Source organism: Ictidomys tridecemlineatus, chromosome 4, assembly GCF_052094955.1.
Source record: "Ictidomys tridecemlineatus isolate mIctTri1 chromosome 4, mIctTri1.hap1, whole genome shotgun sequence".
NCBI classification, from domain to species: domain Eukaryota; kingdom Metazoa; phylum Chordata; class Mammalia; order Rodentia; family Sciuridae; genus Ictidomys; species Ictidomys tridecemlineatus.
In genome coordinates, this window is record NC_135480.1 from 42,209,562 (window position 1) to 42,223,421 (window position 13,860).

Below are 13,860 nucleotides of genomic sequence, written 5' to 3' on the forward strand. Positions count from 1 at the left end.
GAAACTCTTGCCCAGAAAAATGAGGTATTTGTTTCAAGTGCCTCAAGAAAACCCATTTATCTGAACAATGGACTTAACTAACCCTTGGGTAGGGGGGACAAAACAAACAAAACACTCAAGAAGAGAGGGGCTGTCCTGAGCTCAAAACAGTGGAAGTTAACTGAAATGACACCCAGTCCTGGCTCAGCTCAACTCCTGATCAGCCTTCATCCTAGCAATCAAGGGAACAATATTAATCACTTTGGTTTACACTGGTTCATTCATATAAGGTACAGCATTAAATATAAACTTAGAAAGAATGAGAATAAACTAGAAGCTATGACCCATATCAAAAGGAAAAAAAACCCCCCAAAACAGAATTACAAATGGCTCAGGGAATTAGCAAACAGACCTTAAAAATGACTAAAATATGTTAAGAAATTGGATAAAAAGATAGATTAAATAAGTTACAGAGATAAGTCTTAATCATATAAATAGGAATTCAATAAGTAAAAGCCAAGATAACTGAAATGACAATACTGACTAATGCAGAACAACGAAAAGCATAAAGAAAGGAAATGATTAATGAATTTAATTACCTACAATTTTTCCTCTAGACAATACATGTCTATCAAACATAAGTGCCTTTTCAGGACAGAAAATAGGTTTTGTTTTGTTTTTGTACACACGTTATAGACCTAGCATTTAATATTTGCTTAATAAATGGAAATTTCTGTTAATATGTATTCTTACTATGTGAACATTTAAAAAATTATGATTAAGAAAATCAAATTCCTCTTCTATGCCAACATTCAGATATTAAGTTTTGTAAAATACAAAATAAAGAATTTTATTTTAAGATCGTAAGTAAAAATATAAAAGAAGTTTTATTTCTTATTTAATCCTCTTTAACAACTGTAGTAAAAGAAAAATATCTAGGACAAATGACATTCTTGTTAAATAATGTTACAAAATATTAAGAAGGGCTGGGGGGATTTAGCTCAGTGGTCAAATGCCCCTGGTTTCAATGCCCAGTATTGGAAAACAAGAAACATATTAAGGAAATTTGGTATAAACTGAATTGTTGTATAGTCATTATTTTACTGCATGCTAACAGAAATGCAGGATAAAAGACAAATATGCTACATATGCTAAAATTCAGATACAAAAATGATTATGAAATTATAGAAATAAAACACTCTACATCTAAAAGATAATACTCCTGTTAGATGTAATGTGATAAAACCATCTTAAATATTTTCATTTTCAAAGTAAAAAACTTGTTTGTTAAAAGTCACTTAATGTGTACCTAGGATTATGAAAGGATGCTTGTCTATGCTAGTGAGGAGCTTATAGATAGATGCCAATATACATGTGGCCGGCCCATTATGTGATTACACAAATAAAAATAAAATCCAAACTCACAAGAATAAAATATAATGGTTCTAAATTTTATAGTTTGTTAATGAAAAATTTGTCCTGTGGTCTAAGTGTATGTGTGTGTATAAGTAGTGGGGAGACCACAATGAAAACACGCTTTTCTACTGGCAGTTCTAATAATTTGAGAAGCTATCTAAAAGCACTATCAGTCTATAGCACACATGCATTGAGATTAAATCCAATGGGGGCGTTTTAGCATCTTGTTACTTTGAAAAATTAATTTCCTTCAATTTTTTAATTAGGCCACAAATTTAGAATCTCATTAAGAAATAAATGGTTATGCATATATTTAAAATGGGCTTTACCACTCAGAAATTGTCCAACTTAATTTGTGGTAAGTGCATTTTCCTCAAGAAGAGAAAAAGCATTTAGTGTATCTGAAGGTTTGTACTTAAGAGTGAAAACAGAAGTATCTGGCTTTGTACTGCTATCTAAAAAAAAAGCCAAATCTCTTCTTCCTACTCCCCAAAGTCACTTTTCCATCCAGGCATATTACCAGGTATTATTATTTTTAAATTTTTCCATACTGTCATTAATTCTCCTGATAGAAAAGGGGAAAAACAGAGGAAGTTCCAATAAGGTATACTCGTCCTTTTTAATCTTTGTTATAAGATTCTTTCCTTCTAAGTAGGGTGACTGATCAATCTATTAAACAGTAGCCTAGAGTCCATGTCTGTGTGATAGCTCTGGGTGGATGGTGGAGGGAGCATAATGACCTGGCCCACCCCAAAAAACAAGAGAGGTGGAGTAGATATGGATGGTTAGTTAGAATTCACAAATAATAAAAACATTAGGTGACAAAATCTTGCTCATCTCAGTGTAAACATGCTAGGAAGGAAAGGTTTCCAAGAAATGTAGATGCTTAACCCAAAAGATAAAAAGAAAAAAAAAATTCAAAGTTCTACTTTTTATCTGCAGCAAAGAAGGTGAGATATGTAACTTAGTTCATCCAACCAGTCTGTCAGTTTTGCTCTGAGGAAAACTGCATTTTCATTACAGGCTCTCTTTCCCTCCTAATAATTGCTACTGGTTGAAAATTAGAACTATCAAATAAATTTGCTTCATATGCAACAGGTTTAAGATCTGTTTAAAATGCATTATGTAGTCTAGTTTCTTCTATATCTGGACTATCTTATCTACAAGGTTTCTCTCTGTATAATCCCACAGAGGTGGCCTTTGGGACCAGCAAAGAGTAAGGACATTATTTTTTCTTTTGGTACCAGGGATTGAACCCAGGGGCACTCAACCGCTGAGCCACATGCCAAGCCTATCTTTTGATTTTTTTAATTTTGAGACAGAACCTCGCTAAGTTCCTGAGGCTGGCTTTGAACATGCAACCCTCCTGCCTCAGCCTCCAAGAGCCACCAGGATTTACAGGTGTATGCCACCACACACAGAACAACATATTTCACAAGTAAAACATTATTTTTATCTTTATCAATAAAATAGGAATATCAATATTTCAAATGGCAATGAGTAATAGAAATAAATGAAAGAATGCTTTTAAAATGATGAATTGACAATCAAAATTTTAGCGACTGTTAAGTATTATCACAGGAAGATAATTTTTATCAACTAATTATTTGACAGAATAATCCTGGCAGAGTTAGCATCAATGCTACATTCTAATCTCTATCTTTAGTACTTGGCATGTACTCAATAAACATGGTTTGTAACAATAAATCACCTATTGAGATGAGTTGTAGAACTATGTTATTCAGCAATGACCAGACAAATAAAACTCCACTCCAATCTATTTCTACTTTGAAACCCCAAACCCTCCTCATTTCCAAATAGTTATATAAAACTATTCAAGTAATGTGGAGAATAAAATATACAAATCTAAGGGTGCTTTATATAATAGTTTTTTCAAATTCATTTTCTTATGTAACTCTGTATAAGAACAAATTCAAGCACTTTTTACACACTGTATTTCAATACTAAAATTATGATTACAACCTTTCAATTAAATAAACTTTACCTATTTTTTCCTTGTAGTTTACTCTATTAAGTATACAGAATAAAATGAAGAAGGAAAGATAGAGTACAAGAAGCTTAGTTTTAACTTTATCTGAAATAAAAGGAAGTAGAAAATAACTCTATAAATGTGCTATGAAATTCTTTTATACATAAATTACCATAGCTAAAACTACTTTCCAAAATTTACTCATATGGTTTCACATGGCCTAGATTTAGCCAAGGAATGAATGAAATTCCTCCTAAATGAAAGCAGGAATTGGACAAGGTGGGCTGGGCAGGGGGCAGGGGGCAGGGAATAGAATGTTAGAGAAGGGTTTGTGCATCTGGGGTTTTCAGTGGTGGCCAACACTCATAGAATGGACCAGAGGCATTAGGGCTAAACAGGGTCTGTAGTGACAGAGCTACTCTTCTCTTCACAATAGAAGCAGCCTTGTGACAGGCCAGTTCTAATCTATGGTTCTAGGAGCTGTTTCTAGAAGTTCAAAATACTTCTAAAATTTGTACCTTTAGCCTTCCCCATATGTCTAAGAATTATTTTATTCCCCTATATAAAACACTTTCAGTTTAAACAAGCTGATTCAGATTCTGTTGTCTGAAACTAAAAACTGAACTAGAGTTCAGAAGTAACATTACAAAAGTAATATTCATATAAAGTTCATCAAGACAGAATTACTACTGCCATTTTTCAAAGTTCAAAAAAGTACAACTAGAAACAATATCATTTTTCATATTTTCACTAACGTTTTACATCTATTCTTTTTTATATGAAGATCAATGAAAATAGAGTTGAAATATTATGAATACTGGAATTGTGACAATTTCTAGGAATTCCTTTATACATGCATCTTTGCTGATCAAGATGGTCTTTTTTTCAAAATCTCAAGGATTACTAATATCAAAAGAAAGAGGCAATATAAGTAAAAACCTTTAGGCTATAATTTCAATTATTAAAAAGCACAATTAGAAAATCTGTAGGAAATGAGAAGCAAATTTTATTCTCTCCAGTGGGTGTTCCAAAGTCACAAATCTGGAATCTAGATATTGTCCTTATAAACATTATAAAACCAACTTCAATTAAGAGAAAAGTAATTTCCTCAAAATTCTGGAGCACATTTGTGTGTTATGCTCATTTGGATTTAAAATAATTATTGAATCAAAATTAACTGAAATAAATTTTAAGGAACCATAAAATCTTCTGAATGTTAACCTGACCTAAATGTTTAAAAGAATCAGGTTGAAGACAACATCCATCTGTTTCACATTATAGTTTCTTACAATAAATTTTCAATAAAATAAATAAATAAATAAATAAATAAATTTTCAATAAAAATTCTAACTTTTGAAGATGAGATCACAAATTTTAAAATTGTAGTTATTTTAAAAATAATATAAATATTCAAAGAACTACCACTTATATAAATTCATACTTTAAGGTCCCCTTTTATTAACATTTCTGAGTCTTCTGATAGATTATCTTAAAGTTAATAAACATTTAAGAAATTAAGGGAGGAAAAGTAATAGATTATAAAAACATAATATTTCTGGCTTCACTGATCTCACTAAGTCTGTATAACTAGTCATCAAGATAGAATTACTGCCAATTTTCTTAAAGCAGTTGATAGTCTGAGGTACAGATTAAAGAACAGAGATTGCTTGAACAAAGAAATCAATAAGTAGAAGAACCAAATGTGAATCCAGAGCTGCCCACCTTTTCTATAATTCAGAGTTTTTCTATTACACAAGACTAATTTCTGAAGAAAGATAAATCAATGCCAGATCTTTATTTTTCATATAATAATATAAAATATTCTATGAAATATCTAAATTAAGCGCCATTACTGGGAGGATAAAAGCGCATTAGGATATGAGCTTTTATCTTTGAAGATAAAATTGAATGATCTCAATTAATTATAAGATAAGTAATAATGAACAACATATGAAGAAAAATCATTATGTAAACATCTTTTCCTAATACTTTTCTGTTAAACTAAACTAACTTTCCTGAAGTCTGTTCACCTGTTAAACCAGATCTGTTCAATGGCCCAGCAAAGGCAAAAATCGACTGTCAAAGGCAATAGTCGTTTTCATTTATCACAAGCCTAGTAATTAATTCATTAGCCTGCCAATCAACTGCACTGCTAGTGAAATCTGTGAAAGGAGAAATGAATAGCTTACCGTGCACATAGATGTCTTTGTGATTTTCAGAGTAAAATCAGAAGAAAACTCCAAATCTGTGATAGATGTTGTATGGCAATCTATATGCTACCCATTAAAAGGAAGAGAAGGGAAGAGATTGGTAAAGATAGGGGGAAAAAACCCAAAAAATCCCAGAAAATAAATACTGCCTCTATTTTTTTTTAATGCTAAAAAAGCATTATTATAATCTTTTTTAAAAAGAAAAAAAAAGCATTATTATAAAGCAATGATCAAAACCTTTGGTCATTTACACACTATTTTGGGGATTATTTCCAAACTGAAGGGTTGCTAAGTGTATTATCATTTAGTTAATTTTTCTTTAAATCACATTAGTATCTTCTTTAGTCTTCTTGTAAGCAATGACATACATAAAATTATAGCTTTGATCTGCTAGTTTTCCTAAAACACTAAAATATTTTCATATAAAAAGCACTTTTGTGTGTTTCACCTAAAATAATTTTGTATACACATGCCACATTTGCTATAAATTATGTGATAACAGTCAATATTTTTAGAGGAAATGGCAATTTGAAATCACATGCTAATCAAAGAAAAAAGTTTCCACATTCATTTCTGTCAATGCATTTAAAGATAAGTTTATTAGATATTAAAAACAAACCATGATTTCAAATCAAACAGCAAAACTATGAAGATTCACCTCAGCTAAATATCTTTATTTTGACATTCTGCCCTGGTGCAAGTTCTTCTCCATCTCATTTAGGAGATGGGATGCAATCACCTTTCAGCAATCTCACCAGAAATATGCTGTAAAGGCTATCAGTTTGTTTACCATGAATACATTATGACCCAGTGAATGCAATTCATGTAACTATATATCTAAGGCATTACTCAATTTAAAGCAGTCTCAGAAAAAATTTTAAATGTTACAATGTGGGTTGCCTTTTAATTTGTAAGAGGGCTTAGGAATACAGAACAAATGGTATTACTTAAAAGCCTGATTTTTTTTTTAAAAAAAAGGCATGCATATTTATTAAATACCTTTGTTTCTCAGTTCTGAATTTTTTATTTCAAGTATTTATGCATAGCAGTCTCAAGGGTAAGCAAGATGACTAAAGAGAGAAATTAGCACTTCTCTCCTCAACTCTTCTTTCTACTCTATGTAAGGCTGAAAGGGCTATGGATATGCCTTCTCTGAGCCAAGTTCCAAATAAATCCGTTACTGTCAGTATACCAGAGCATTCAACAGTCCTACAATCATCAAGCAGAAAGTAGATTTTTTTTTTCCTTAAAAGCTGAATGTAATTTCTATCAGTTTGTTTTTGTTGAGAAATTTCATGTTTATTATTGTATGCTAATTATAATATTTATCCATTTAAGGAATTTAATATACATTTGTTGACTACCTACTTCATGTAGACAATAATTATTGATGCTATGAAAGTAATAATGTGACTTAAACAAGGAGACAATATTCTAAAACTAATGTTGAACAAACCCTATATATCTCACTATCTAGTTGAAAACCAATTAAGAAAATCAGTATAATTTTTCACTGAAAAGTTATTAGTGAACTCAGATAAACTCAACATTGAAAAATTCACAATAAAACCAGGGATTAACATGGTAAAAAATAATAGAAAATAAAAGAAATTAGCTGAGAAATTTCAAAATAGTAGGGCTTTAGTTCCAGGGAAAATTCAATATAATTACTTATTCTAATTTTTCCCAGCCTTTTTAGAATAAGAAGTTAAATTATGTGGAATATATGGTATGAATCAATAAGTGTTAGAATAAAGCCAGGAGGTGGTAGTGAAGCAGAAATGACAATATAATAGGACTTTTTGCCTTCACTAAGTTAAATAAATGTAAATTATTCAAACAGTTAGATTTGAAGGATTATAAAACTGAGTAAAAGAAATTTAAATGTATAAATAGAAGTGATTCCAAAGGTATGATTGAGCCAACTGGTAAATATTATGACCACAAGTCTGTTTTCAAGGTCCACATACACAAAGAATACACAGTTCTCTGTATAGTGGTCCCACATCTTTGGATTCAACTTGGACTGAAAGTATTTTGAAAAAAATGGCAACTGTACTGAACGTGTACACTTTTTTTTCCCTTTCATGTCATTATCCCTAAATGAGACAATTTCAAGTATATGAAAGGATACACATATGCCAATACCACACCATTTTATATAGAAACTTGAGCACTTGAGTTTGGTATCCATTGGGGGTCCTGGAACCAATCCTTCACAGATATAGAGGGATGACTCCATTGATTTCAAACAATGAGCTAAGGAAAAAGGTAATACTATTATTAAAAAAAATTTGGGAAAACACTCACCTTAATACCACAAGGATCTGAAATAAGAGACTTTGGATCTAAAACTTCCACCACAGCTTCTGGAATAACTGCCTTCTTCATGCAGGACATGTTGAAGCCATATACGTCATCCCAGAAAGCAATTCTCTCGGCATGTTTATTCACATCACTCACTGCTACAAGGCTGATAGTGCAAATGTCAGGATAAACTGTAACCAACAGAATGCCCAACAATGTAGCATCATCTCCTTTTATAAGAAATATAATTCTTAAAAGCCTCAACATAAATACTGACCGCATCAGTACTGATTACTAGCAATGAGAGATTAATGAACATACGAACCAGGGAAAACAACCAAGTTCCCTTTTGCAGTCTCTTAAAAAGATACCTATTATCATGATAGTAAAATTAAAATGAGGGTTTCAATGACAGATTCCTATTAAATTAAACTGGCATGATATAATTCATTGACCCCCCCCAACTAGAAGAACTTAATTTAAACCAACATAAAAAATGTACTAAATCTTTAATTCATTGATTACTCTAAAAAAAAAAATCAAGTAATGTAACTTTACAGTTATGTAGATCAGTTATATTACTCTCTTTTATTTAATATAAAAGGAAATGTTTATAAGCATTAAAGTATGTGCTGGACATATGTGCCACACTGAGTACATGGCCCTACTTCAAGAAAAAGCAAAATCAGCTAATTCTTACTTGCCTGGAGGAGAGGAATGGTTCTTACACAGAACTGAAGCTCAGGTTAGGAATGGAGAGTGAAAGTGTTCTAGGCCAAGTGAGCAGTGTACACCAAGGGTAACAATTAGTAGATGGTTTGGCCTGTACACTACTCAACGAGAGAGAAACACTGAGGTCCAAAGTTAGAAAGGTGCCTAAGTAAACCACATTAGTAAACTGGATTTTCTGCTAAAAATAGTAATCCAGTGAAATATTTCACATAGGGTAGCAACAGGATCAAATTTTGGTTTTAGAAACCACAGAGAATGCAATGTGAAGAATAAACGGGAGAAAGATTAAAACAGACACATTAAGAAATGGTTTTAAGGGGCTGGGGTTGTGGTTCAGCAGTAGAGCGTTCACTTAGCGTGTGCGAGGCCCTAGGTTCAATCCTCAACACCACACATAAATAAATAAAATAAAGGTATTAAAAAAAAAGAAATGGTTTTAATAATCTAGGTGATAGAACTAGGGTTATGGGTAAGGGACTGGAAAGGAGAAAAAAGTCTTCAAGGATATGTCTATTTAGGAGGCAGAACTCATGGGATTTTGAGACTATCTGTGGAGGTAAGGAAGAGTTAATGAGGCAGTGAGCCAGATATGGACAGCCCTGATGTAGATGAGGGAGAAATGGATGATGAGGTTGTTACCGGGCCTACCATACTGTACAACTTCAGGAAGTACCAGTCATACTGTACTTATGGAAACTACATAGCCTACAGTTACACAGTTCAGAGATGCAAGTAAACAGCTCCAAAATCCTTCTATATTATTAAAAATCAGAGCAGGATGTTTTAATGTCATGTATCTTGATCAGGTTTGGCAAACTACAGCCCATGGGTGAAATCCAATCTGTTGTTTTTGTAAATAAAGTCTAATTAGAACACTACATTTGCTTACATATTATTTGAGATTGCGATATGCTGTAGTAGCAGAAATGACTAGCTGAGACAGGGACCACACTGCAAAAAAACTGAAAATATTTACTACCTACCTGGTCTTTTACAGAAAGTTTGCCAATCTTTTGCTCTATATCAAACAATGTTATGAAGTAGTAATACCACTTAGAAATAAAGATCATTTTTTCACAAGGAGAAATTACAACTCATGAAAAGTAATAAAACAGCTTTGAAACTATGTTGGTAATAAGAAGAAATAAACTAAAAAGGAATATGAATTTACTTTTTCTAGTGTTGAGGTATACTCTTCCAGTAATTATATTTCACAAAGGTAACAAAATTAATTTTTGTATTTTAGAATGTAGAAATAAAATTATTTTAGATCTCAATAAGATCTATGAATATTCATGAAAGATTTATAATCAGTGTTATAGGTCAATTTGGTCCTAAATCCACCTCTACACAGCTGCCTAATTTTGGGCCACCTGCCAGAACACTCACCCACCCTTTACCTTCACATTCTGACACATTTGTCATTTGATTTTTGTTGGATAGAAGCTATAATTGAATAATTATTCCTGCTTGTTGGTAAAATTAACAAAGCACTGATTGGACAAAAGCACCTTCTTAACAGACCATTTATAAATTCATGGCTTTGACATCTGTGTCCTTCTCGATTCACTGCCCAGAATTCATTTGTCACTAGAACAGCTTACACAGTGAATAAAGATGGGAAATTCTTTATCCCTTAGAAATGCCCACAAACTTTTGGACACCAAAGGATAAGACTGAGATGCGTAAGAACACAATTCCTAGTAAACACTACTGTCACTGCTTGCACATAAAAGAAAGACTGGTAAAATGGTTTAGAACAAAAGGAGACAGTATGTCCAAATAAACTGTGCTTCTCATAATATATGGGAAAGACACACAGAAAGATTTTAGTGAAGTAATTATAGCAAAATACTTGATATGCATAAAAGGAAATGTACTATAGTAATCCCAATTGGCAGATATTTTGGGAGTCAATAATTTAAGCTATTAAGTCAAATAGCTTAAATAATCAATTTCTAGTTTGTATAATAGGATATCTTAAATTGGATACTTCTCCATCATCAACTTATAATGACTAGGCCTCTAAAATTTAGTAAACTAACATGTAGCTGCAATATACTTTGAAAAAATTATGTACTGAAAAGAAGTAGAAAGTGATACTATTTCAGTATCACTGAAAAAAACCAAAATAATAGATATGAACATAGATCTAATGATGAGGAAGTACAGGGTGAATTATAGAAACACTAAATGAAGCTTTTAAGTCTTTACACTATTGTCAAAGGCTGCTTATATTTGAGATAATTCATGTAACAGCATAGATCATGTGAACTGCTATAGAAAAGCCACATAATTCAGGAACACAATTAACATTTATCAAGCAACTATTTTTTGGTCAAGCGTCTCATTTAGATTTTTGAATGATTTCTTAAAGCTCAGTTACAATTTTCATTTTTCCAGATAAGGAGACTAACATTCAAAGAAGTAACTTGCCCAAATGACTAGTCTTAATCAGCGAACATGATAACTGATCAACTAATGAAGCAGAGATTCAATTTAAGGTTTAATCTAAATACTTTCCAGTTCTATTTTATGCTTTTGAAATGAAAGAGATGGAAAGAAGGTATCCTTATTCTAAGATAAATGGGCATTTGTTGGAAAAGAGAGAGGGAGAACAAAATGGATTGAGAAAGACTGGTAATTAATGAAATTCAGGAAAATAGTAATGTCCAGTTTTAGTTATTTGACGCTGGGTGAAGGGATGAGATGACAGGGCAAAACGAAACAGGGGAAAGGAAAGTATTCAAGCAGAAATGAGGAGGAGTTCAGTGTATGGCTTAGTTTTCCAAGCAGAGAGGGGAAAATGTAAGGAAAGTAAACTTGCAAGTCTGGAATTTGTAACAGAGGCAGTTTCTTATCAGCATAGATCAGATTTTCAAAAACCAATTCCAATGCAAACTCTTAAGAGGCAGAACTATCAATGCCACTCTATTTTGCAACCCCGTCTAAACAGTTTGTGTAATCCTTTATTCTATGAGGCAGTGCCTGTTTCTTCTGTGGAAGAAGAAAATGACAAACTTGGTTTCTTTCCCTTCTGTTTCTTCTGTGGAAGAAGAAAATGACAAACTTGGTTTCTTTCCCTTCTGCATTGTTTAGGCTTGATCAGGGCTTGATCACAGTTGGTGTGATCAGCAGTGTCTGTCATCGAGTCACTTCTCAAGAAGTCCCATAATGTAATTTTGAACTTTGTTGCTGGGCTGCATAACCTTTTAGCCTGGTTTTCCAGTTCTCATAGATATTTTATACCTACTCTTCTCTTTCAATAAATTATTTTTCTGTTACACACGGTAGATTTCTATTTTTTTTGCAATAAGAACTCCAAATGATATAAAGAGAAACAAACATCTCAAATCTTAAGAATAGAACTCTACTAGATTCCGGTTCAAAAGAGTGTGGCGTGGGACCTGAATATCTGTATTAAAAAAAAAAAAGTCCTCAGTGACTGCAATGGTCTCTGTCAAGATTGATTAAGAAATAAGTCAGAAAATGTCTGCATTAGTACTTCATTGTACTGGACAAATGACCATCAACTTCATATCTTGACAATTCTAACTCTAGGAAGATGTTTATAATGAAAGAGCACATAAGGCATTTGTGTTTAGTTATGTCTATGTGAGGGGCAAAAAAAAAAAAAAACTCCTTTGGGTGTGCACATAATGAAAACAATATTCTTTTCCAGTAAAATGGGCTAATACATGGATTAATAGGTTCCTAATTTTCTTTTGCAAAAATTAAGATTTTACATATTATTATTAGTTTTAAGAGGTTTTAATAAAATGAATCATTTTCCATATGCTGTTTACAGAGTATTTCAGCTTGTTTCATTCCTGAATATGTCAACTTTGATTGCTTGATTAAGGTGAAGTTAATTAGGCTTCTACACTTCTACACTGAAATCAACTCTTCTCCCTTTTGTAATTTAGTAGATACTTTGTGGGGGAAGTTCTTTAAAAGCAGGGAAATACCTCATTCTTATTGAAATTTTCAGAGTATTCAGTTAGTCATTTATGTCTGAAGGGACTTAATGTTTCCTATGTTATTCAAAGAGTTGTAATGACTTGTTTACACAGAAAATCCTAAGGCATTGATATAATCACTAGAAGGAACAAGTTAGTTCAGAAAGATCAGCCAATTGGAAAATAAATCTCAATAATTTCCATTTGTAAGAATGACAAAAATTTTAAATACTCAAGAATAAGTTTAACAAAAGATATGTGATACCCCTATAATACATAACAATGCAGGGAAAAATTAAGCTAGATTTTTAAAAATGAAAAAATATGAGTCTTCAGAGTTTAGAAGACTCAACACTGTTAAGATGCTGATCATTCCCAAATAGTTCTATTCTTTTAACACAATTCCATTTTTTGGGGAGTGGGGGTACCTGGGATTGAACTCAGGGGCACTCAACCACTGAGCCACATCCCAACCCTATTTTTAAAATTTTACTTAGAGACAGGGTCTCACTGAATTGCTTAGTGCCTTGCCATTGCTGCTAGTATCTTTGAACTCATGATCCTCCTGCCTTGGTCTCCCAAGCTGTTGGCATTACAGATGTGCACCACCGGGCATGACCCAATTCCTTCTTAATTCTTTTTTTTTTTTTTTTTTAAGCAGAAAACTACCAGATTCTAATTTGTTTTTAAACAATCCTTCCATGACCAAACTGCTAAAGCCAAACTTATTTCAGAGGTTTCCTTACCATTTCTGTTTACTTTTTAACATAAATTCGAAAATCAGCCTATTTAAAAAAACTGTTCATAGAAATTGCATTACAATTTTAGAAACGTCATCCTATAAAAATTTTGAACATTTAAATACTAGGGAAAATATCATTAATTCTCATATTCTTACCACCTACCTTTAACAATTGTATTACTTTTGGATTCCCTTATATTTTAAATTAATTTTGGGAGACTGGACATCTTTATGGCATTGCCTCTCTATCCAATAATATGGTATCTCTTTTCATTTATTTAAATATTCTTCATGGGTCATTCAGTACTAAACTTTTCTGCATATAAATCTTATTTTTTAGCAATATTGAGGACCAAATATTCAATCCTGAGTATCTTTATCCATTTAATTTCTCTAAATTATTTTTCAAGTCTGGCCTCTATGAAGTACATGGAAATGGGCATTCTTTTGTAATTTCAATGTAAAAAAAATTCTTTTTTTTTGGTGAGTGCAAGTGTGCCATCCTTGCACAGAGACATGCTAATC

At 32.2% G+C, this 13,860-nt stretch overlaps 1 protein-coding gene and 1 long non-coding RNA gene across 18 annotated transcripts in view; one reads left to right on the forward strand and one right to left on the reverse strand.

Annotated features, from left to right (window-relative positions):
- The window catches only part of LOC144377075 (uncharacterized), a 121,283-nt gene that overhangs the window by 72,263 nt on the left and 35,160 nt on the right, over positions 1–13,860 (forward strand). The window lies entirely within an intron of this gene.
- The window catches only part of Prmt3 (protein arginine methyltransferase 3), a 149,514-nt gene that overhangs the window by 60,537 nt on the left and 75,117 nt on the right, over positions 1–13,860 (reverse strand). For 14 of the 15 annotated variants that reach the window (XR_013437698.1, XR_013437696.1, XR_013437693.1 and 11 more), the window contains 2 exons: positions 7,906–8,093; positions 5,575–5,661 (listed from right to left, as the gene is read on the reverse strand). Coding sequence is in view for 4 of the 15 variants with exons in the window: in XM_078046345.1 (XP_077902471.1) it covers positions 5,575–5,661; positions 7,906–8,093 (275 nt within the window). In the remaining 11 variants the exon portion in view is untranslated. The remainder of the gene's footprint in view (positions 1–5,574; positions 5,662–7,905; positions 8,094–13,860) is intronic. The other variant, XR_013437699.1, reaches the window with a different exon arrangement.